The 25,822-nt window shown below is 39.0% G+C and overlaps 1 protein-coding gene and 1 pseudogene across 6 annotated transcripts in view; one reads left to right on the top strand and one right to left on the bottom strand.

Annotated features, from left to right (window-relative positions):
- BCL2L13 (BCL2 like 13) overlaps positions 1 to 25,822 on the top strand; it is a 96,075-nt gene that overhangs the window by 15,093 nt on the left and 55,160 nt on the right. For 5 of the 6 annotated variants that reach the window (XM_042945391.1, XM_042945387.1, XM_042945390.1 and 2 more), the window contains 2 exons: positions 82 to 252; positions 24,181 to 24,270. In XM_042945391.1, coding sequence (XP_042801325.1) covers positions 132 to 252; positions 24,181 to 24,270 — 211 coding nt within the window. In that variant the 5' untranslated portion in view covers positions 82 to 131. The remainder of the gene's footprint in view (positions 1 to 81; positions 253 to 24,180; positions 24,271 to 25,822) is intronic. The other variant, XM_042945394.1, reaches the window with a different exon arrangement.
- LOC122224060 lies at positions 18,654 to 19,079 on the bottom strand (annotated as a pseudogene).

Genomic DNA, 25,822 nt, shown 5'->3' with positions numbered 1-25,822 from the left:
TCTAGTTGAATAATTGGAGTCCATGGGGAAATGTATAGCATGTAATAAACTTTAAACTGAAAAAATACTTTTATGTTTTAGGTTTTACACATCCATAAGTAGACCTTTTTGGAGCTCTGCCAGCAAACTCAATGGCGTCCTCTACTACTGTGCCTCTAGGATTTCACTATGAAACAAAGTATGTTGTTCTCAGCTACTTGGGACTCCTCTCTCAGGAGAAGCTGCAAGAGCAACATCTTTCCTCACCCCAAGGTATTATCTTTGGCTTATGGTGGTTCTGTTGAGTACTAATAATTACTTCATATTTAAAAGTACATATATTTAAATAATTTATATCTGTGGTTATAAGATCAAACAATACTAATAATTTTTTTAAAGAATAAACCCTTATCCCATCCCTTCCCACCCCCTGATCCGTTCCCAGAAAAGACTTTTAATGCTTTTTAAGAGCATAATAATGTAAATGACTGCTGTTGGTACATGTAAAAATGTACTAAGTACCTGTAAATGAACAGAAATCTACCCTTCTTTAGAGATTTTATACTTAACAAGACATAGATTAGAATTACACAATTATGTTAAAACTTTTAATATAGTTAAGTTTCTTGAATTGACTCTTTTCAAGGACATTAGTTTTTAAAAAATTTTTATTTTTTCAATTTATATCCAAATTAGCATATAGTGCAACAATGATTTCAGCAGTAGATTCCTTAATGCCCCTTACCCATTTAGTCCATCCCCCCTCCCACAACCCCTCCAGTAACCTTTTGTTTGCTTTCCATATTTAAGAGTCTTTTATGTTTTGTCCCCTCCCTGTTTTTATATATTTTTGCTTCTCTTCCCTTGTTTTCATCTGTTCTGTGTCTTAAAGTCCTCATATGAGTGAAGTCATATGATATTTGTCTTTCTCCGACTAATTTCGCTTAGGATAATACCCTCTAGTTCCATCCATGTAGTTACAAATGGTAAGATTTCATTCTTTTTGATTGCCGAGTAATATTCCGTTGTATATATATACCACATCTTCTTTATCCATTCATCCATCAGTGGACATTTGGGCTCTTTCTATACTTTGGCTATTGTTGATAGTGCTGCCATAAACATTGGGGTGCATGTGCCCTTTCAAAACAGCATACCTGTATCCCTTGGATAAATACCTAATAGTGCAGTTGCTGGGTCGTAGGGTAGTTCTATTTGTAATTTTTTGAGGAACCTCCATATTGTTTTCCAGAGTGACTGCACCAGTTTGCATTCCCACCAGCAGGGCAAAAGAGATCCTTTTTCTCTGCATTCTTGCCAACATCTGTTGTTGCCTGAGTTGTTAATGTTAGCCATTCTAACACGTGTGAGGTGGTATCTCATTTTGGTTTTGATTTGTATTTCCCTGATGATGAGTGAAGTTGAGCATTTTTTCATGTGTCGGTTGGCCATCTGGATGTCTTCTTTGCAGAAGTGTCTATTCATGTCTTTGCCTATTTCTTCACTGGATTATTTGTTTTTTGGGTGTTGAATTTGATTAAGTTCTTTATAGATTTTGGATACCAACCCTTTATTTGATGTGTCGTTTGCAAATATCTTCTCCCATTCCATCGGTTGCCTTTTAGTTTTGCTGATTGTTTCCTTCGCTGTGTAGAAGCTTTTTATTTTGATGAGGTCCCGATAGTTCATTTTTCCTTTTGTTTCCCTTGCCTCAGGAGACATATTGAGTAAGAAGTTGCTGTGGCCAAGGTCAAAGAAGTTTTTGCCTGCTTTCTCCTTGAGGATTTTGATGGCTTCCTCTCTTGCACTTAGGTCTTTAATCTATTTTGAGTTTATTTTTGTGTATGGTGTAAGAAAGTGGTCCAGGTTCATTTTTCTGCATGTCGCTGTCCAGTTTTCCCAGTACCACTTGCTGAAGAAACTGTCTTTATTCCACTGGATATTCTTTCCTGCTTTGTCAAAGATTAGTTGGCCATATGTTTGTGGTCCATTTCTGGGTTCTCTATTCTGTTCCATTGATCTGAGTGTCTGTTTTTTTGCCCTCAAGGATATTAGATTTAAACAATAGATTTATGTATCTGCTAGGCTTAAGAGAGTTTTTAGCATAATTCTTTTATTGTGAAGTTGTATGTATTCTTCTGTAAATACTTTACCAAATGAAGCTTAAAACAGTTACTGGAGTCTAAATTAGCCTTCTTCATAAGATATAACATCATCATAAATGTTCTTTTTTTAAAAATTTTTTTAACGTTTATTATATATTTTTAAGAGAGAGAGAGACAGAACACAAGCAGAGGAAGGCAGAGAGAGAGGGAGACCCAGAATCTGAGGCAGGCTTCAGGCTCTGAGCTGTCAGCACAGAGCCTGACGCAGGGCTCGAACTCACAAACAATGAGATCATGACCTGAGCCAAAGTTGGATGCTTAACCGACTGAGCCACCTGGGCACCCCATAAATGTTCCTTTTTTTTAAAATTTTTTAACGTTTATTTTTTTATTATTGAGAGACAGAGAGACACAGACTATGAGCAGGGGAGGGGTAGAGAGAGGGGGAGAACAGAATCTGAAGTAGGCTCCAGGCTCTGAGCTGTCAGCACAGAGTCCGACGCGGGGCTCAAACTCACAAACTGCGAGATCATGACCTGAGCTGAAGTCAGTTGTCTAAGCAACTGAGCCACCCAGGTGCCCCTAAATATTCTTTTTTTAAAAAATATTTATTTATTTTGAGTGAGAGTGTTCGCACGAGTAGGGGAGGGGCAGAGAGAGGGAGAAAGAGAATCCCAAACAGGCTCTACCTTGTCAGCACACGGTGGGATTCAAATTCACAAACTGTGACATCATTTCCTGAGCCAATATCGAGTCACCACTTAACTGACTGAACCACCCAGGTACCCCAACAGGTTTCTATTTTAACAAAATTGCATCAAAATAACTTTAAAAACTCCTAGAAGAAAATGCAATACCACCTATTTAATTTATAATTTATAACCAGTTATAATAATTTATAATTTATAAAAGTAACTCTTTTACTTTCTTATTTTCTATTTAAAAAAATTTTTTTTACGTTTATTTACTTATTTTGAGAGAGACAGAGACAGCACATGCAGGGGCGGAGCAGAGAGAGATGGAGAGAGAAACCCAAGCAGGCTCCATGCTGTCAGCTTAGAGCCCGATACGGGGCTTGAACCCACAAAATGTGAGATTGTGACCTGAGCCGGAACCGAGAGTCGGACGCTCAACCGACGAGCCACCCAGGCACCCCTAATTTTTTTTTTTTTTTTTTTTCAACGTTTTTTTTTTATTTATTTTAGGGACAGAGAGAGAGACAGAGCATGAACGGGGGAGGGGCAGAGAGAGAGGGAGACACAGAATCGGAAACAGGCTCCAGGCTCCGAGCCATCAGCCCAGAGCCTGACGCGGGGCTCGAACTCACGGACCGCGAGATCGTGACCTGGCTGAAGTCGGACGCTTAGCCAACTGCGCCACCCAGGCGCCCCACCCCTAATTTTTTTTAATGTTTATTTTTGAGGGAAAGAGACAGAGCGTGGGTGGGGGAGGGTCAGAGAGAGGGAGAGACACAGAATCTGAAGCAGGCTCCATGCTCTAGCCCACTTCCAGCTCTGTGTCTCCCTCTCTCTCTGCCCCTCCCCCACTCAGTGCTCTCTTTCTCAAAAATAAAAAGTCTGTCTCTCTTTCTCAAAAATAAAAAGTAAACATTAAAAAAAAAATAAATTTTAACTTAAAATGTTAATGGATATACATTTATTTAGCAATTTTGATGAAAGGTCATGTCTTTTTAAAAAAATATGTTTGTTGATGTCCATGTCATTTTTCTAGCATAAATCATTTCTATTACCTATATTTTCCAATTTGTTTAAAGCTGAGTTAGAACATAAAGACACTTATAAAACAGTATGAAGAGTCATTCTAGATTTTTATGATTTCCTCCCAATCTTTTACAGTTGTTTCTCTCACACCAATTTGATATAGTATTTAAAAAAAATTTTTTTTGTTAGTGTTTATTTTTGAGAGAGAGAGAGAGAGAGCCAGAGTGCAAGCTGGGGAGGGCCAGAGAGAGAGGGAGACACAGAATCCGAAGCAGGTTCCAGGCTCTGAGCTGTCAGCACAGAGCCAGATGTGGGGCTTGAAACCATGAGCTGTGAGATCATGACCTGAGCTAAAGTTGGACGCTTAACTGACTGAGCCACCCAGGCGCCCATACAGTTTTGTTTTTTTTAATGTTTATTTATTTTTGAGAAAGAGAGCGAGAACTAGTGCATGCGAGTGGGAGGGGACAGAAAGAGAGGGGGACGGAGGATCTGAAGTGGGCTCTGCTCTGACAGCAGAGAGCCAGATTCAGGGCTTGACCTCAAAACTGTGAGATCATAACCTCAGCCAAAATCAGGAGTCGGTCATTTAAGTGATTGAGCCACCCAGGCACCCTGATACAGTATTTTTATTTTTTTAAAATTTTTTAATTTTAAATTAATTCTATTATTATTATTAAAAATTTTTTTTAATGTTTGTTTTTTGAGAGAGAGTGAAACAGAGCATGAGTGGGGGAGGGCTAGATAGAGGGAGACACAGAATCTGAAGCAGGCTCCAGGCTCCTGGCTCCCAGCTGTCAGCACAGAGCCTGATGCAGGGCTCAAACCCACAAGCCGTGAGATCATGACCTGAGCTGAAGTCGGACGCTTAACCAACTGAGCCACCCAGGTGCCCCTAATATGGTATTTTTAAAGCAACTTTATAAAATATTTAATTTAGAGAAGTGTCAAGTCTCTTTGCACAATCATATTAGTAATGTCTGTGATTTTAAATAAATTGTACAATTTAAGTGACAAGTGCAACTTTCATAAATAGATCAGGAGAAAATAGCTGATTCTTGGTAAGCATATAACTTACATGTGCTAGAAAGTAGTCTGCTAGCTGTATGTGTTCAGCTGGCAGCGGGCATATTCAGTATATTTTATAGTGAAATCGTAATGGGTTACTTAATTCACCAAATCACTTCAGTAGAGGTTAGTTAAGAATGCTTTTAGGGGCTCCTGGGTGGCCCATCGGTTAAGTGACTGGCTTCGACTCAGGTCATGATCTCATGGTCCATGGGTTCGAGCCCCGTGTCAAGCTCTGTGCTGATGGCTCAGAGCCTGGAGCCTGCTTCAGATTCTGTGTCTCCTTCTCTCTCTGCCCCTCCCCCGCTTGTGCTCTGTCTTACTCTGTCTCTCAAAAATAAATAAATGTAAAAAAAAAATTAAAAAAGAATGCTTTTATATATTGCTTTTTTTCATTTATTTACTTTTGCTAAATCATCTAGAGTCAAACTATTGGATCAAGGAATAACAATATTTTTATAAGGAGTTTGTCATTTAAAATAAATATGTGGCTTCTAAATTGTCATACCATATAGTATAACTTTTTAAGTTTTTACACATTGTTTTAAAAACTAGTTATAACTCTGAAAGTGCTGGATTCCATTGTTTTAAGACTTAGGTGTCTAGACTCAGTGAACAAATACCATAATAGACATACAGGGAATCCAACCAAGTAGTTGTGTTGATAGTGATTAATGCATACGTTGTTAGCACACCTGAGGTAGGAATTGTATCTGGACCAGCATTTTGCTTTGGGAGGAAGATTCTGGGGATTAATTTTATGGAACACATGTGGTTTTTATACTTCAGTCTCCTAGAACTTCATAGATGCCAAAGTAGGCATCAAGACCCAGTGGATAAGAGTAAGACCATGTATTACTGCCCTAGCCTAACAAACACCAAGAATGTTGCATGATAACACTGGTTCACCCTGCCTCGATCTACCAAAGGGTAATGTGATGAGCCCACTTGATGGCATTTTATGTAGTGGGTTGTACTGCAGCTGAGGTACCCAGTACTAAGGGCTTAGCACCTTTTGTAGCAAGCCAGTTACCTATTTCAGAGAGTGAGCAGTCACTTTGTGGTCATTTTGACCTATCTAGTTGTCTTCATTACTAGTTATAAAAATGGCTTAGAGTCAGAGGACAGTTAGGTCTTCAGTTTGTCATACTCAGTAAGGACATACAGGGATCCTTGGGATTCATTGCAGGCTATTGCAATCTACCCTTGAAAATTAGATGCAGTGACATTCAGTGAAATCCATTTAGTTTGTCTTGTATAACACTAGATTAAGGCTATTTTTCTTTTTAATTTTTTTAAACATTTATTCATTTTTGAGAGACAGAACGTGAGTGGGGGAGGGGCAGAGAGAGAGAGGGAGGAGACACAGAATCTGAAGCAGGCTCCAGGCTCCAAGCTGTCATCACAGAGCCCAACGCAGGGCCCGAATTTATGGATGGCGAGATCGTGACCTGAGCTGAAGTCGGTCACCTAACCGGCTGAGCCACCAAGGTGCCCCTAGATTAAGGCTATTCTGAACAGGATCCCAATTAGCAGGATGAAGGCATTCTGCAATGTGGATCTCAGCTATCCACCTCAGAATCCCAGATTCAGCCAAGTGAGTAAGTCTCAGAAGGGACTAGTAGGTGTCTTCAGAGTTCAGATTAGTTTCCTTTCCTTAGCATGTATGGCTTGTTCCACTTAACCAGTAGTATTAATCCAACTCAGTAGGAGGTATTGGCCAGAATGTAGTCCAAGGCCAGTCTTCTACCCATTATAATCCATGCAAGGACATTTAGACCTATCTGCTGATGTGCTAGGGCTCGTGCCATTGCATTGGCTGTGGTAGGTAGGTTAAGGACAGTTGACTGACCATTTTATTAAATTAATTAATTCATTTTTAAATTTACATCCAACTTAGTTAACATATGGTATAATAATGATTTCAGGAGTAGAATTTAGTGATTCATCACTTACATAAAACACCCAGTGCTCATCCCAACAAGTGTCCTCTTTAATAACCTTTGCCCATTTAGCACATCCCCCCACCCAAAATCCCTCCAGCAACCCTCAGTTTATTCTTTGTATTTAAGAGTCTCTTATGGTTTGTTCTTCTCCCTGTTTTTGTATTATTTTTGCTTCTCTTCCCTTATGTTCATCTGTTTTGTATCTTAAATTCCATATATGAGTGAAATCATATTGTATTTGTCTTTCTCTGACTAATTTCACTTAGCATAATACACTCTAGTTCCATCTACATTTTTGCAAATGGCAAGATTTCATTCTTTTTGATTGCTGAGTAATATTCCATTGTATGGCTATGCCATGTCTTCTTTTTTTTTTTTTTTTTTAACGTTTATTTATTTTTGAGACAGAGAGAGACAGAGCATGAACAGGGGAGGGTCAGAGAGAGAGGGAGACACAGAATCGGAAATAGGCTCCAGGCTCTGAGCTGTCAGCACAGAGCCTGACGCGGGGCTTGAACTCACGGACCGTGAGATCATGACCTGAGCCGAAGTCGGACACTTAACCGACTGAGCCACCCAGGCGCCCCTGCTATGTCTTCTTTATCCATTCATCAGTCAGTGGACATTTGGGCTCTTTCTGTACTTTGGCTATTGCTGGTAATGCTGCCATAAGCACTGGGGTGCATGTGCTCCTTCAAATCAGCATTTTTGTATCCTTTGGATAAATACCTCGCAGTGCAATTGCTGGGTCTTAGGGTAGTTCTATTTTTAATTTTTTGAGGAACTTCCATACTATTTTCCAGAGTGGCTACACCAGTTTGCATTCCCACCAGTGCAAAAGGGTTCCTTTTTCTCTACATCCTCGCCAACATCTGTTGTTGCCTGAGTTGTTAATTTTAGCCATTCTGACAGGTATGAGGTGGTATCTCATTGTGGTTTTGATTTGTATATCCCTGATGATGAGTGATGTTGAGCATCTTTCCATGCGTCTAAGCCATCTGTATGTCTTCTTTGGAAAAATGTCCATTCGTGTCTTTTGCCCATTTCTTCACTAGATTATTTGTCTTTTTTTGGGGGGGTGTTGAGTTTGAAAAGTTCTTTATAGATTCTGGATACTAACCCTTTATCTGTCATTTGCCACTATCTTCTCCCATTCTGTCAGTTGCCTTTTAGTTTGACGAATTGTTTTCTTTGCTGTATAGAAGCTTTTTATCTTGATGAGGTCCCGACAGTTAGTTTTTGCTTTTGTTTCCCTCGCCTCCTCCTCTGGAGACATGTCAAGTAAGAAGTTGCTGCGGCTAAGGTCAAAGAGGTTGTTGTCTGCTTTCTTCTTTAGGATTTTGATGGCTTCCTGTCTTACATGTAGGTCTTTTATCCATTTTGAGTTTATTTTTGTGTATGGTGTAAGAAAGTGGTCCAGGTTCAATTCTTCTACATATCACTGTCCATTTTTCCCAGCACCATTTGCTGAAGAGACTGTCTTTTTTCCATTGGATATTCTTTCCTGCTTTGTTGAAGTTTAGTTGGCCATATGTTTGTGGGTCAATTTCTGGGTTCTCTATTTTGTTCCATTGATCTATGTATTTTTGTGCCAGTACCATACTGTCTTGATGATTACCGCTTTGTAATACAGCTTGAAGTCTGGAATTGTGATACCTCCAGCTTTGGTTTTCTTTTTCAGGATTACTTTGGCTATTCAGGGTCTTTTCTGGTTCCATACAAATTTTAGGAATGTTTGTTCTAGCTCTGTGAAGAAAGCTGGGGTTATTTTGATAGGGATTGCATAGAATATGTAGATTGCTTTAGGTAGTATCTACCAGGTTACGGATTGTTACTTGTGGGGCATGAACTCCATTATCAGGGAACAATACTTGCTCTGTTGTATGGAACCAGGAGTGAGTGTATCTCTCTGTAGGACAGACTTCTTTCCCTGGGGACCCAACAAGGAGAATGTAGTCCAAGGGATAGTGTCACTGACTCTTAGGAACATTGTCTAGGGCAATGTTGGCAAACGGTAGGCCTTGTAATTTTAGATTCAGTTATTAAGAAACATTTTTACATCTGCAGTGAAAGGTAATTTCTATAGCTATTTGTTTTTTGATAATAGTGGTTGGGCGTGGCTCTTCTTGTTCAGAAAAATTTCAGTCTCATTCTTGAGCTCAAAAAATTGCAGTGAAACACTTCCACTGCTTAGCATTGAACTGCTGTGTGGTAGGGTAGGTCAGGACATTCAGCTTCTATTTCTGACAAAAATTCATGAAACTGACAGTAATTAAGTCCACAACAGCAAATGAAGTTCACTGTTGAAACTCCCGGTTCATTAACATGAGATAGATTCTGATATTTTCCGGAGTACCTACTGATGAACACTACTGTGAATAACCATAGGTTTTAAATACTTTACATTTTCATAATCTGTCAAACTAATTTTGTCAAACTAATAAGACTTTTTCTGCTCCACACATATTTTGCCATTATCAGTAACATATCTTAGCATTGTATTGTATCTTACTACAATACTTTGCATTGTAGTGAATTAGTGTTTTCTCAATTTCTTTGAAAATATTCTCACCCATAATTATTTTGTGTAGGCTATGCCAGTTCTTTAGTCACTTCAAACTCAGCATTGACTCCTTGAATAAACAACAGCTGAACAGTTTCAGACAACTGTCAGTGCATCAAGAGCCAAAGAAAACCACTCAAAATTGTTTGCCTTGTATTTCAATTGACTGTTGATGTTGTTCCTATTGTCCCCAACTCCTTGAGCAACTATTCTCTCCAAAAGGCTAATCTTGAACTTATGTCTTTCTGACATACTTCTTCAGCTGCTTCAGGAGAATACAGCTTAATTAACTCAACATCTGGAAATGGCTTTCCTTGTTGGATTAACCACTGAGCCACTTAGAAACTTACTTTGGGTGCAGCCTCATTTTCATTTTTATGAAATTCATAAAAATTTTAATTTTAATTTTATTGAATTCATAAAAATAGGAATTTTATGAAAATTTCATTTTTCATGTTTTATTTCATTATTTTTATGAAGAAATTGTACAATGAAAAGTTCCATTTTATATTCTTTTCTTTTCTTTTTTTTTTTTTTTTAGAAAGAGAGTAGGGAAGGGGTAGAGGGAGAGAGAGAGAGAGAGAGAGAGAAGGAGAGAGAGAGAGAATCTCAAGTGGATTCCATGCCGAGCAGGGAGCCTGATGCAGGACTCAATCCTACAACCGTGAGATCATGACCTGAGCCGAAATTGAGAGATGCCAGCTCAACTAATTGAGCCACCCAGGTGCCCCTCCATTTTAAATTAAAAATTTTCCATTTAAAATTTTCTAATATTCCTGACTTGCTTTCCTGTGAGTTGGGAATACTCTGATGGTGCTATTTTATTTTATTTTTTTGATGAGTGCTTTATAGTCTGGTAATATCAATGTATGTGGTGTGCTTCTAGCACAGCTATAATGCCACTGCATAATAAGCACAATACTTTGCCACCTAATTTGATAACAAGGTAATGTATATTCCATTGTGCCTTAAGAGTAAGTAGGATATTCAAAGCCCACTTTTCTATTTGTTTTGTTTTGACATGATGGATATGCACAGGTAAAATAAAAGTTGTGGTATGGCAGTATGCATGGTGATTGAAATGCTGTGTAGTTATAACTGTCACTGCAATATATAGTGTGCTGAGCAACAGTGTGAAGCTGTGAGAGCGCCACACACAGGCTTTGGTGCAACCATTCATTGCCACTGTTGTAGCATGAAACAACTGGCTGTATTCCAGTTAAATTTTACTTGTAGGCACTTTAATTTTTATGTCATGAAATAGTAATCTTTTTATTTTTTTCAATCATTTAAAAATGGCCTGTAGAAAAACATGCAGTGGGCCAGATTTGGCCCATGGGTTATAGTTTGCTGACACTTGTTATCAGTGCAGGGAACCTTATTTTACTCATTACTGTTGAAGAGTGCATTCCATTTATGCACAAAACTAAATGATGTTAGTGTTAAGTCCAAGTCTGTCTCCTTGTCACTTCCAATCTTTAATTGTATTTCTTTTCTTATTAAAATGTTTTTAATATATGTGAAAGTATTTGGAAAAGTAAAAGAATAAAAGGCAGTAAGAAAAAAAAATCCTATAATCCAGTAATTAAAATAAGATTTTTTTCTCTATTTATATAGGAACATGTAAATTTGAATTTATGGTTTATAAAAATGAGGTAATACCTGTGCCATTTGATAACATTTTAAAAATTAACAACATATTTGAACATCTATCCATGTCAGTAATTAAATATCTGTAGTCTCCTGCTGTGGGACATGTCTTCTTTGGAATGGGTGAATGACAGTCCTTCAGTTAGCCCACAAATTCCTTAAAACTCGTCTTTTTCAGTTTCTAGTTTCATTTACTTTTCTAAAACCTTCTTCTGATTAGTGATAGCCTGATAGGTCTAGAAAAATACTAATTAATAGAACTTTGGGCAGTTATGAGCATGTTGTGTATGTGCCCTGTCCAATATTGTAGTCACAAGTCATATGAGATAGTTGAATGCTTGAAGTATGACTAGTATGAAGTGTGACTAAGGAACTGAATTTTTAATTTTATTTAATTTTTATTTAAACTTAAAAAATTGCATGTGGCTAGTGACTAGTGTAATATTAGACACTCAGGTCTAGAACTCAGGTTTTTATTTTCCCTTCTAAGCCAACCCCTGTTTTTACAATAATTTGTTCACAATACCACCTGCTACCCAGACTTGAAACATAGGAGTCATCCTTTAGCTTTTTTCTCTGCCTCCTGCCCTCTCCCTTCCTCCCTCCTTTCCTTCTTTCCTTCCTTTCTTTTTTAGTAAGCTCTACACCCAGCACGGGGCTGGAACTCACTACCCTGAGATTAAGAGTCACATGCTCTACTGACAGAGTCAGCCAGGCACCTCTCCTGCCCTCTTTCTTTGTCAGCTGTTACTAACTGTCCCAATTTTGTGCTGATTCTCCCATTATCCTACAGGTCCTGCCTCAAGTTATTGCAAATATATCCTGATTTTTCTCCTTCATGTTATGTCTTCTCCATTATTCATTTTGCATGCTACAAGCCCATATTGAACTTCCTCACATTGCCCCTTACATTGGGAACCCACAGTTGCTCCCTTTCCCTTAAGGCTACTTTATAAAACTTTCATTGGTTTCTATGATTTGGTCATCACCTATTACATCTTATGTCTCTTACTGTCTTATTTGTTTATTTAATTTTATTTGAGAGAGAGAGAGAGTGTGCGAGTGTGGGAGAGGGGCAAAAGGAGAGAGAGAGAGACAGAGAGAGAGAGAGAGACAGAGAGAGAGAGAGAGAGAGAGAGAGAGAGAGAGAATCCTAAGCAGGCTCCATGCTCAGCACGGAGCCTGATGTGGGGCTCAATCCCACAAGCCCAGGATCATGACCTCAACTGAAATCAAGAGTCAGAAGCTAACCAACTGAGCCACCCAGGTGCCTTATTTATTTATTTATTTATTTATTTATTTATTTATTTATTTATTTTTTATTTATTTATTTATTTATTTTAAAGATTTTATTTGGAAGTAATCTCTACGTCCAACGTATGGCTTAAACTCACAACCTTGAAATCAAGAGTCTCGTGCTGAACTGACTGAGCTAGCCAGGTGCCCCTGTGTGGTATTTTAAAGAAACCATGCTTGGGACACCTGGGTGACTCAGTTGGTTAAACGTCTGACTTCGGCTCAGGTCATGATTTCAGGGTTCGTGGGTTTGAGCCTCATGTCAGGCTCTGTACTGACATCTCAGAACCTGGAGCCTGCTTCGGATTCTGTGCTTCCCTCTCTTTCTGTCCCTCCCCCCCCCCCCCCCCCCCCCCCCGCTCATTCTCTCTCTCCCTCTCTCTCTCTTTCAAAAATAAATAAACTTTAAAAAATAAATAAACAAACTATGCTTATTCCTGTCTGGATTTTTTCACTCAAACTGAGCTGCTCTGGAATGGTAGTTTCCTGTGATAGTGATTACTAATGTTCACCCGTATCTTATTCTTATCTCCTTGCTAGACCCAGGGAAAAATTGCATTTAGGCAGAGCCATATGGACTAGTCCTAGCCAAAGGAATTTGAGTAGTATGATTTGTGTCACTTCTAGGCTGTAGCATTTAAGAACCAATATGCCTTTCTCCCTTGCTTTGTGGGGGTGTGGGTGTAGGAGAGATCATATGTTCCAAATGGCATTGTTATAGTAGGGCAGAGCCACCAGCAATAAGGGTTGCTAAGTGACTACATGGAGCATGTCTTCCAGTTCCCTAAGTTAGATATGTAACATGGGAGGGAGAGAGTGGACTTTTGAGTTAAGTTGCTGAAATTTCTGGCTTCATTTATTACATAGCACAGACTAGCCTGTCCTAATTAACATGTTTCCCAAATATACATATTAGGTTAACCAAGTGTCCAGTTTGCCCAGGATTGAAAATTGGGAAGGTCCTGGACCAACTGGGATCCTAATACATACACACTTCCCCACCTATTCAAATTCCACTTGTTTATGTTATTTCCCATTTAAAAAAATTTTATTTACTTAAAAAAAAAATTTTTTTTTTTAATTTTAGAGAGTGTGTGCAAGTGGGGGAAAGGGATGGTGGGAAAGAGAGAGAGATTCTTAAGCAGGTTCCACACTGAGCATTGGATTGACACAGGGCTCTATCCCATGACCCTGGGATCATGATCTGAACCGAAATCAAGAGTCGGACGCTCAACTGACTGAGCCACACAAGCGCCCCTATTTTTCAATTGTAACAGACTCCATACTCAACAAAACCCAGGATTTTTCACCTCCTGTGGTTGACTAAATTTGTAAGGACTCTAACGATTACATGTGCCTGTATTGGTCAGTTCTTTTTCATGCTTGAGCATAGAATTTTTTCCAACTGAGCACTGTAGGATTTGAGGAGTTTACCTGCTTTACTGTTTTTGTTTCATTTTGTTTTTGAAACTTGGTTGTTATTATTGTATTATTTTCTTGTAAGCCTGAGTACAGAGTATTTATACTTAAATTTAAAAATATGCAGGCTAACTTTTTAGAGGAAAAAATTAAGTTCTTGTTGCTGTCTTTGCTGCTTTGCTATCCTATTTGTTATCTAAAACGTGATGTATGGTTTACTCTCATGACATGCTATTATACATAGGGTCTGCTGTAGCATCCATTGGTATAATGTGAGTAGGGTAGGGTTGGTTTCAATTTCATAAAGCAGTTAAGGGTGAGAAGGAGAGGCTAAGGGAAGTGACCCAATTCATGACCCAAGATTTCTGTTACATTGAACGTTTTTCATTTTTTCCTGACTCATGTGCTGGTTATAGACTTTTCCATAAATAGTTAACTCTACACTTTTCCAGAACTAGCCAACTCTTTCAGTGTTAGTTTGTGCTGAATATAGTCAACCCTGTTCTGAATTATGTATTCTGACTGGTAGAAGTCCTGCTGACTTTGTATTTGATGTCAAATAATAATTTCTGTTATACACAATTTTGTGATTATTATTATAGAGAACTTTGATGCTGAAGTAATTAGCATGGATTTATTAATAAGACATTTCTTTCTTAGGTTAGAAAGGAGAGTAAGTTCCTGTATCTTAATTAGTTATGTGACTATCAAACACATGTAGTTGTGATACTGGTTTGTTATTCATCCAACCATTAAACAGTAACTTCCCATTTTCCCCTCTTCCTTTCAGCCCCAGGCAACCACTATTCTACTGCATGTCTCTATGAATTTAACTATTCTAGGCATCTCATTTGAGTGCAGTCAAACATTTATCCTTTTGTGTCTGATTTATTTCACTTAGCATAATGTCTTCAGGGTTCATCCATGCTGTTGCATGTGTCAGAATTTCCTTCTTTTTATTTTTAAGTAATCTCTAAGCTCAACCCGGGGCTTGAACTCATGACCCTGAGATCAAGAGTTGTATGCTTTACTGACTGAGCCAGCTGGCACCCCTCATTCCTTTTTTTTTTTTTTTTTTTAAGAAAAACTTTTTAAACTGTAAAATTTTTCTTTAATTTTTATTTTTTAGAGAGAGAGAGTGCACAAGCAGGGGAGTGGGGCAGAGGGAAAGAGAGAGGGAATCTTAAGTGGGCTCCATGCTCACCTCAGAGTCAGACATGGGGCTCAACCCCATGACCCTGGGATCATGATGTGACCTGAAATCAAGGGTCGGATGCTCTACTACCCAGGCGCGCTTCATTCCTTTTTTTAAAGCTGAATAATATTCTAATGTATGCATGTAGCATATTTTGCTTATGCATTCACCTGTTGATGGACATTTGGGTTATTTCTCCCTTTTGGCTATTGTGAATAATGCTATCAACATTGGTGTTACAAATATCTATTTGAGTCTCTGCTTTCAGGTATTTTTTGGTATATGCTCAGGTATAGATTTGCTGTATCACATGGTAATTCTGTTTAATTTTCTGAGGAACTGCCTTACTTTTTTCCACAGTAGCTGTATCATTTTATATTCCCATCAGTAATACACAGGGGTTCCAATTTCTCCACATCCTCACCAATACTTGTTTTCTGGGTTTGTTTTTGTTTTTTGTTGTTTTTGTTTTGTTTTTTTATAATAGCCATCCTAATGGGTGTGAAGTGTGGTGTCTCATTGTGGTAGCTCATTTCTTTTATTGCTGAATAATACTCCATTGTATGGATATACCATAGTTTATTTCTCCATTCACCTGTTGAAGAACATTTTCATTGCTTCCAAGTTTTGACAGTTACGAATAAAACTATTTTAAACATTCATATGCAAGTTTTGTGTAGATGTAAGTTTTCACCTCATTTGGGTAAATACCAAGAAGCATGATTGCTAGATCATATGGTAAGAGTATACTTAGTTTTGTAACAAACTACCAAGCTGTCTTCCACAGTAGTTGTATCATTTTGCATTTCCACCAGCAATGAATGGAGGTTCCCCTTTCTAAATTCTACATCTTTGCCAAACTTGCTATTATTGCTATTTAAAAAAAATTTATTTTAATTTATTTGAGAGAGACAGAGTGCGTGGGGGAGAGGGACAGAAGGAGAGAGACACAGAGAGAGAGAGAGAATCTCAAGCAGGCTCCATGCTTAGCACAGAGCTTGATGTACGGTTCAATCCCATAATCCTAGATCATGACCTAAGCAAAATCAAGAGTTGGATGCTTAATGGACTAATCCACCCAGGTGCCCCTATCATTGCTATTTTTGATTATAGCTACCCTGGTGGGTATGCAGTGGTATCTCACTAAGGTTTTATTTTCCCTTATTTTTTTTTAAGGTTTTTTTTTTTTTTTTTTTTTTTTTTAAGTTTATTTATCTTGAGAGAGAGAGAGAGAGAGAGGCAGAGGGAGAGAGAGAGAATCCCAAACAGGCTCTGCACTGTCAGCACGGAGCCCAATGTGGGGCTGAAACTCATGAACCGTGAGATCTTGACCTGAGCTGACATCAAGAGTCAAATGCTTAACCAACTGAGCCACCCAGGTGTCCCTCCCTATGACTTTAATTTTCATTTCTCTAATTGCTAATGATGTTGAACATCTTTTCATGTGTTTATTGGTCATTTGTATATCTTTAGAGAAATGTCTATTAATATCCTTTGCCCATTTTTTGATTGAGTTATTTGTCTCTGTGTTATTGAGTAATAAGGATTCTATATATATTTTAGATACCAGACCCTTATCAGATATATGATTTCCAGATATTTTCTTTCATTCTGTGGTTTGTATTGATAGTGTACTTTTTTGTAATGTTTATTTTTAAGAGAGTATGTGTGTCCACGAATGGGGGAGGGGCAGAGAGAGAGAGGTAGAGAGAGAATCCCAAGCAGGTTCCATGCTGAGTGTGGAGCCTGACCTCATAATCCTGAGATCATGACCTGAGCTGAAATCAAGAGTTGGACACTCAACCAGCTGACCGACCTAGGCGCCGTGGTATTATACTTTGATATACAAAAGTGTGTAATTTTTATGAAGACCAGTTTATCTGTGTTTGATATGTTTTTAGTGTCTAAGGAATCATTCCATAATCCAGGGCTGTGCACATTTTCACCTACGTTTCCTTTTAAGAGTTCTATAGTTTTGGGGCACCTGGGTGTCTTAGTTGGCTAAGTGTTAGACTTCAACTCAGGTCATGATCTCAGGGTTGTGGAGTCAAGATCATGACCTGAGATGAAGTACTATGCTTAACCGATTGAGCCATCCAGGAGTCCCTGAAGGTTTTTGTTTTTGTTTTTTAATGTTTATTTATTTTTGAGAGAGATTGCCAGGGAGGGGCAGAGAGAGAGGGAAATAGTCTCTGTGCTGTCAGTGAAGAGCCCATTGTGGGGCTCAAACCCACAAACTGAGATCATGACCTGAGCTAAAGTTGAATGCTCAAATGACTGACCCATCCAGGCACCTGATAGTTTTAGCTTTTAAATTTAGATCTTTGATGGGTGCCTGGCTGGCTTGGTTGGTGGAGGGTGTGACTCTTAATCCTGGGGTTATGGGTTTGAGTCCTACATGGTGTGTAGAGATTACTTTAAAAAAAATTAAAATCTTCAAAAAAATTTAGATCTTTGATCCGTTTTTTTTTTTTTTTTTTTTCAACGTTTTATTTTTTTATTTTTGGGACAGAGAGAGACAGAGCATGAACGGGGGAGGGGCAGAGAGAGAGGGAGACACAGAATCGGAAACAGGCTCCAGGCTCTGAGCCATCAGCCCAGAGCCTGACGCGGGGCTCGAACTCACGGACCGTGAGATCGTGACCTGGCTGAAGTCGGACGCCTAACCGACTGCGCCACCCAGGCGCCCCTCTTTGATCCGTTTTGAATTAATTTTTGTATTTGCTGTGAAGTAGGGGTACAGATTCATTATTTTGCATGGGAAAATCTAGTTTTCCCAGCACTATTTGTTGAAAAGGTTCTTCTTCTGTTGAATGGTCTTCATACCCTTCTCAAAAATCAGTTGACCTTAAATATATGTATTTATTTCTGGACCCTTAATTAGGTTCCATTGCTCTATTTGTCCTTATTCCATAACCACACTGTCTTGATTACTGTAGCTTTATTTATAGTAAGTTTTGAAATTGTGAAGTTTGAGTCCTCCAACTTCATTCTTTTTCAAAATTGTTTGGACTATTTTGTGTCTGTTGGAATTCTCTATGAATTTTAGGATTGTCTTGTCCATTTCTGGAAAAAGGGCAGTTGGAAATTTGTTTTTAAGATTTTATTTTTAAATAATCTCTATACCCAGAGTGGGGCTCAAACTTACAACCTTCAAGGTTGAGTCACGTGCTGTACTGACTGAGCCTGCCGGGCACCCTGCAGTTGGAATTTTGATAGGGATTGCATTGAATCTGTGGATCAATTTGGAGACTGTTGCCATCTCAAATCAACTTTTTTAAGACAGATTTTCATAATCCCATCCCAAATTTTGACTCACAGTTCATTATTTCGGGAGATGTGTACTCTTTCATTCTTTTCTCCGCTTTTCTTTTTAAAAATTTTTTTTTTTTCAACGTTTTTTATTTATTTTTGGGACAGAGAGAGACAGAGCGTGAACGGGGGAGGGGCAGTGAGAGAGGGAGACACAGAATCAGGAAAACAGGCTCCAGGCTCCGAGCCATCAGCCCAGAGCCATCAGCCCAGAGCCATCAGCCCAGAGCCATCAGCCCAGAGCCTGACGCGGGGCTCAAACTCACGGACCGCGAGATCGTGACCTGGCTGAAGTCGGACGCTTAACCGACTGCGCCACCCAGGCGCCCCTTTTCTCCGCTTTTCTATCAGGAACAGATATTTGATCCTGAAACCAGACTTTGAGTGGGTGCGTGGTGAAGTTTCCCTGCATTCTTCTCTTTCAAATCTGTCCTCTCTCAAATCTGTCTCCCAGTGTGCAGGATACCTGGGGGTATGGAAACACTAGAGCCTGAAAACTACCATTGTGATTGGCTATTTTGTACTTTTATTTTTTTTTAAACATTCATAATTGAAGTATTTTCATTTTGTATACAATGAGTCAGCATGAAGGTAGGTATCTTGGATATCTACAGTTAAGGTAGGTCTCTTGGATGACCTATTGAAGGAAGTTCACTTAATCCAACTTAATGAAGCTTATATCCTTTCATACTGATGGAAGCACTGGGGCATATAATTGAGGCCATATTTCTGGATCAGACCACATGGGTTTGAGCAGATGTGGCAAGAATAAGAACCTTAGCCAAATTTCCTTGGATGGCTCCAGTAGAGCTGCTGGTGACCCATCTTGCTCTCTCAGATGCAACGAGGCAAAAGTTTATTTTGTGCTTCTAAAAATCTGTCTAGTATGGTATCATTTGGGGTATTTGTTTTTGCTATTGAGTAAATAATTGAACCATGTTCTCAATATATTTAGCAGATGTTTTTAATTTGATTATATGAGTTTTTAAGAGCAGTATTTGTCAAGACTAATTGCCTGAATGCTTTTGAAGAAAAGATCATGGCATGCCTGGCTGGCTCAGTTGGTAGAGCATGCGACTCTTGATCTCGGGGTTGTAAGTTCCAGCCCCATGTTGGGTGTGGAGATTACTTTAAAAAAAAAAAAAAAAAAAGATCTTGAGTGCATAGCTGGCTTAGTTAAGCGTCCAACTCTTGATTTCGGCTCAGGTCATGATCTCACAGTTCGTGGAATCAAGCTCTGCATTGGGCTCTGCACTGACAGCATGGAGCCTGCTTGGGAGTCTCTTTCTCTGCCCTGCCCCCAGCATGCAAGCACTCTCTCTCTCAAAGAAATAAACCAAAAAAAAAAAAAAAAAAAAAAAAAAAAAGAAAGAAAAAGAAAAAAAATCTTTATTTTAAATCTTTTTTTTTTTAAGTTTTTTTTTAAATTTATTTTGAGATAGAGTGTGTGAGTGGAGGGTGGGGGAGAGAGAGAGAGACAGAGACAGAGAGAGAGAGAGAGAGAGAGAGAGAGAAAGAGAATGAATGAGAATCCCAAGCAGGCTCTGCACTGTCAGCACAGAGCCCAATGTGGGGCTCAGACTCATGAACTGTGAAATCATGACCTGAACTGAAGTCAGATGCTTAACCAATGGAGCCACCCAGATGCTGCCCCACACCCCCAAAAAAGTCTTTAAAAAGAAAATCATGAGCCTTTACCCTGGACCCACCAGATGTTCCCTGATGGGGCTTAAGAATCTTTTTTTTTTTTACATTTATTTATTTTTGAGAGACAGAGTGAAACAGAGTGTGAGCAAGGGAGGGGCAGAGAAAGAAGGAGATACAGAATCTGAAGCAGCCTCCAGGCTGAGCAAGTGGTCAGCACAGAGCCTGACATGGGGCTCAAACCCACGAGCCGTGAGATCATGACCTGAGCCGAAGTCAGAGGTCCAACCGACTAAGCCACCCAGGTGCCCGGAGAATCTGTATTTTTAATATATTCACTCAGTAATTTTAATGTGTGTCCAGTTTGGGGGCCCATAGATTTAGAAAGTATTTTGCTCTACCCATATAACTCTTCTAAACTTGTTGACCTGATACTCACTTTGAAAGCCCTGAGTGTATTTCAGGGCTGGAATATGATGATTGCTGACTCACTTGACTTTTCGTTTGACACTGAGGTGGGTGGGATTTGGTGTGCTAAAGTCTGTTTATCTTTGAAATATTTTTCTCTGGGTTTGTAGTGGAGGATTTATACTGCATTGCTGTATAGCTCTATGCTTTTGAAAGTCTGGGTTGGGGGGGTTGATTAAATGAAAATCACTGAATCTGTCTGTGTCATTGGTTAGCTAAATAAATAGCCTTTTGTGTCCTGATGGCAGTAGACTTTTTCTGGTTTAGGTTTTCCACATGACTTATTATCAAGTATGACAACTTGTCGTGTGTAATCAGCATCACATTAGTCTCATGAGAATAGACACTCTTTTAATCAGCTGCTTTTCTTTAATCTGGCAGGTGAGGCATATGGTAACCAAGACATTATTGTCTTTTACTTTGTGGCATGGTGGTAGTATTGGTGGTGGTGTGATTGGGTATGTGGGTGTGTGTATGTTTTAGGTATGTAGATTTTCCAAAAGGAGGCAGATGGCAGATAAAACATTCATGTATTCCTTATTTTTCACTGTACAAAAAAAATTATCATGTTTTAGAATTCAGTAATAATTTTACTTGTCAGATGTACGTTCTTAAAGATTTTTATTTTTAAGTAATCTCTGCACCCATTGTGGGGCTTGAACTCACAACCCTGAGATCAAGAGTCACATGCTCCATGGACTGAGCCAGCCAGGTACCCCCAAAAGATCTACTTGCTAATGTTGTTTTTATATGATTTATTTTAGGGTGAATCTTTTCAATTTCTCTAAGTCCCACATTTATATAATGAGGAAGATGGATTAGATGGCCTTTATTTTACAGATCCTTTCAAATCTAAAATTAAATAAATTCAGGCATTGACTAAACCTCTTCATAAACATGGAGATAATAGTTGAGGTGTTATTGTTTTTTTTAAGTTTATTTACTTATTTTGAGAGAGAGAGCAAGCGAGCACGTGCACAAGTAGGGGAGGGGCAGAGAAAGGGAGAGAGAATCCCAAGCTGGCTCCAAGCTATCAGCGAGGAGCTCATTGTAGGGCTCAAGCCCATGAACTGTGAGATCATGACTTGAGCTGAAATCAAGAGTCAGACGCTCAACTGACAGCTACCTAGGCACCCCAAGGTCTTATTCTTTCCATTCCTTCATAATGTTGTCTATCATAATTCTATCACCATAAATAAATGGGTCTGTACTCTTACTGTCTTACATAAAATGACTTTCACAACATGTTTTTAATGTTTATTTATTTTTGAGAGAGATAGAGTGTGAGTCGGGGAGGGGTGGGGGGTGAGGGGGACACAGAATCCAAAGCAAGCTCTAGGCTCTGAGCTGTCAGCACAGAGCCTAGTGAAGGGGGAGGGGGAGCCTTGAACCCACAAACTGTGAGATCATGACTTGAGCCGAAGTTGGTTGCTTAACTGACTGAGCTACCCAGGCAACCCAAAACGACTTCTCATTTCATTTCTCTTTTGTCATTTGAGCTAGCCTTAAAATATACTGATAACTTTTTAAATTCCTGTAATTTACTGATTTATTTTTAAGTTTTTACTTATTTATTTTGAAAGAGCAGGGGAGGGGCAGAGAGAGGGAGAAGGAGAGAATCCCCATGCAGGGCTCGATCTCACAACTGTGAGATCATGACCTGAGCTGAAAGCAAGAGTCGGACACTTAGCCAACTGAGCCACCCAGTCACCCCTAAATTTCTGTAATTTAAAAATAACTTTAATTTTTGTTTAATTTTGTTTTTCCTTTTTTTTTTTTTTTTTAATAAAGATTATTTATTTTGAGGCAGAGAGCAAGATCAGGGGAGGGGCAGAGAGAGAGAGGGAGAGAGAGAATCCCAAGCAGGCTCCAAACTGTCAGCACAGAGCCCTACGTGGGGCCTGATCTCATGAACCGTGAGACTATGACCTGAGCCGAAATCAGGGGTTGGACGCTTAACCAACTGAGCCACCTATGTGCCACTTTGTTTTATTTTTTCGTAAGTGTCTTCTCTTGCCAACAATGTTGTCATTTATACACATGAGCCACCCAGGTGCCCCTATTATAACTTTTATTAAATATTGAGAGCTTGCTGAGCACCAGACATTTTGCACACAGCATTTTTAAAAAAAGTTTTATTTAGGGGCGCCTGGGTGGCTCAGTCAGTTGGGCATCTGATTTCGGCTCAGGTCATGATCTTGCGGTCTCTGGGTTCAAGCCCCACATCAGGCTCTGAGCTGTCAGCACAGAGCCTGCTTCAGATTCTGTCTGTCTGTCTGTCTCTCTCTCTCTGCCCCTCCCCCTGCTCATGCTCTCTTTCTCAAAAATAAACATTAAAAAGAAATTAAAAAAAAACAAACCTTATTTATATTTAGAGAGCCCACATAAGCAGGGGAGGGGCAGAGAGAGAAGCCCAAGCACTAAGTCTGTCAGTGCAGAGCCCAAGTTAGGTCTTGATCCCATGAACTGTGAGCTCATGACCTGAGCCGAGATCAAGAGTTGGACGCTGAACCGACTGAGCCACTCAGGTGGCCCTTATTTGAGTACTTTTTAGTCCTTGCTTGACAAATCTACGACTAAGGGAGTATCTCAAATAGTTTGTAATGTGGTCAGAATGATAATAAACTATAAACTCATTGAACAGTATAAGAAAATATGTACTTAAGTGTTAAACTATGTGGCACAGACGAAACTATATAAATGTGCAAATGTCAGTGATGCAGTAGTAATCATTGAACAAGATGTTGTAGAGAAGTACAGAGGCTTAAATTGGTCCTTGACAGAATTTGAGTAATCCGGAAGAAGGAGGGCAGTCTGGGTTAGGTAAAAATGTAGCATGTAATGTCCTTTTTGTTAGTGAAGAAATTGGCAGTTGAGTTCATACTGAGTAGGAGCAGGAATAAATTTTTTTTTAAATGTTTATTTATTTTGAGAGAGAGAGAGAGAGGGAGAGAGAAAGAGAGCTGGGGAGGGAAAGAGAGAGGGAGAGAAAGAATCCCAAGCAGGCTGTGTTATCAGTGTGCAGGTAATAAATGGCAAATCCATCTTTCTAAAACTTGCCAGTGGTAGAAAATAGTGATAGAAACAATTGAAAATGTCCTGGAAATATGTCTATAATATATTCTGAGTGGGAGGTGTGGGTTGTCATATTTGGATTCAGTGCTTTAGACAAAATGATAAGGCTCTGCTCCAAATACCCGGGTCAGGAGAAATTAGTAAATTGTAAAGCATCTGGTCTAATTTTCTCCTTCAGAGCTCTTCCCCTTTGTCTCCATTCTGTGTCACAGACCAAGACCTTCTTTTCCTTTTACTGCATGATAATACCTTGTAGGCAGTACTTTTGGCATATTCATAGTTAAGTTGGAGGCTGTATCCTCTTTGGAGGATAATGGGCCTTTTGGGCTGTAGTTTGCATGAAGATGTGAAGATAAAGGACCACGAATATCAATGTTAGAAGGCATTTATCACTTGTCTAGACAACTTTTTGGGTTTCCTTTTGTATTATTATGTCAAAAAGGTTTCTGAGATATTTCCTTCCTAGCTTCCCAACCAGAAGATGAGGAGGACACAGCCCAGATTAACAATTTTATATTCATACTGACCTGAGTTCAATTAACAGCTCCTCCATCATGGGTGGAGCTACCCAAGCCTCAATTTCCTCATCTTTAAATTTAAATATCTTCTAGACCAGTAGCCTTGATAATGACTTTTGATTTGTATTTTCTAAGTTAAATAGTTAAAATACTACCCATATTCTAATGGCTTCTCTCTCTCTCTCTCTTTCTCTTTCTCTCTCTCTCTCTCTCTCTCGTAGCTTCACAATCTCTGGATCAAGAAGTTTTATTAAAAATTAAAACTGAAATTGAAGAAGAGCTAGAATCCCTGGACAAGGAAATTTCTGAAGGTCTGTTTATTCTTATTTTCCTAGTTAATTAGTAGACTCAGTTTGGTGTGGTTTACTGTTGGTTTGATATTTTACAGTAGAACATTCTAAACAGTACAGAATTGCATTGGGATAGAATTATAAGGGTGAAACTAGAAGGTATCCTTTTTCTTTCCTGGAGGATAGGTTTATAAATGTTTCCAAACCATACCTGACAGCCTTTTCTGTTGTTAACTAATAGAGTAAACAGTCATTTAATGTAGTTTGATTTGTATTTGGTATTTTTATAGTTAATAACAACATTAAAGGAGAAAATGTAAGTTGCTTCTATGTTTGCATGTATGTATGCTATAGATAGTTGTAATAGTAATATGCATATAATTTTGTAGCCACATATCTTGTACTTAATATTATACCATAAACTTTAAAAATAGTTATTCTGGTTACCTGGCTGGCTTGGTAGAGCATTTGACTCTTTTTTTTTCTTAAGTTTTTTTTTTAAGTTTTTAAATTTATTTTTGACAGACAGAGCCAGTGTGAGCCAGTGTGTGCCCCTAGAGCATTTGACTCTTGATCTCAGGGTTGTGAGTTCAAGCCCCATGTTGGGTGTAGAGCTTACTTAAAAAAAAAAATAATAGGGGCGCCTGGGTGGCTCAGTTGGTTGAGCATCTGACTTCAGCTCAGGTCATGATCTCACAGTCTGTGAGTTCGAGCCCCGCATCAGGCTCTGTGCTGACAGCTCAGAGCCTGGAGCCTGCTTCAGATTCTGTGTCTCCCTCTCTTTCTGCCCCTTCCTTGCTCATGCTCTGTCTCTCTCTGTCTCAAAAATAAATAAAAACATTGAAAAAATAATAATAACAAAATAAAATACTTAAAAAACCAGTTATTCTACTAACTGCATGAAATTCCATACATTGAATGAATATTTAGCTAATCATTTCCTTATAATTGAGCGAACATTTGGGTTTTTTCTTAATTTGCTTTCCATAATTAATTGCATTGAATATCTTGCCCAGTGATTTTTTGGTACAGTTTTATATTAAGTTTACCCATATATTTAAATGTTAAAATTAGTAAATTATAAAGATCTGGTCCAATTTTCTCTTTCAGAGCTCTTCCCCTCTGTCTCCATTCTGTACCACAGACTAAGACCTTCTTTTCCTTTTACTGCATGATAATAGCTTGTAGGCAGTACTTTTGGTATGGGTATATTTAAAGGTACCCACTTAAAATGTACAGTTCAGGAGTGCCTGGCTGGCTCAGTCGGTGGAGTGTGCGATTCTTGATCTTGGAGTTGTGGGTTCGAACCCCATGTCAGATATAAAGATTACTTAAAAATAAAATCTTTAAAAAATAAAATAAGATGGGGACACCTGGGTGGCTCAGTTTGTTGAGTGTCTGACTTCGGCTCAGGTCATGATCTCACGGTTTGTGAGTTCAAGCCCCATGTCGGGCTCAGTGCTGACAGCGTGGAGCTTGGAGCCTGCTTCGGATTCTGTGTCTCCCGCACTCTCTGCCCCTCACCTGCTTGCTCTCTGTCTCTCTCTCCTTCAAAAATAAACATTAAAGAAAA

This window comes from Panthera leo, chromosome B4 (genome assembly GCF_018350215.1).
Source record: "Panthera leo isolate Ple1 chromosome B4, P.leo_Ple1_pat1.1, whole genome shotgun sequence".
NCBI classification, from domain to species: Eukaryota; Metazoa; Chordata; class Mammalia; order Carnivora; family Felidae; genus Panthera; species Panthera leo.
This window is presented reverse-complemented; position numbering and strand designations above follow the sequence as displayed.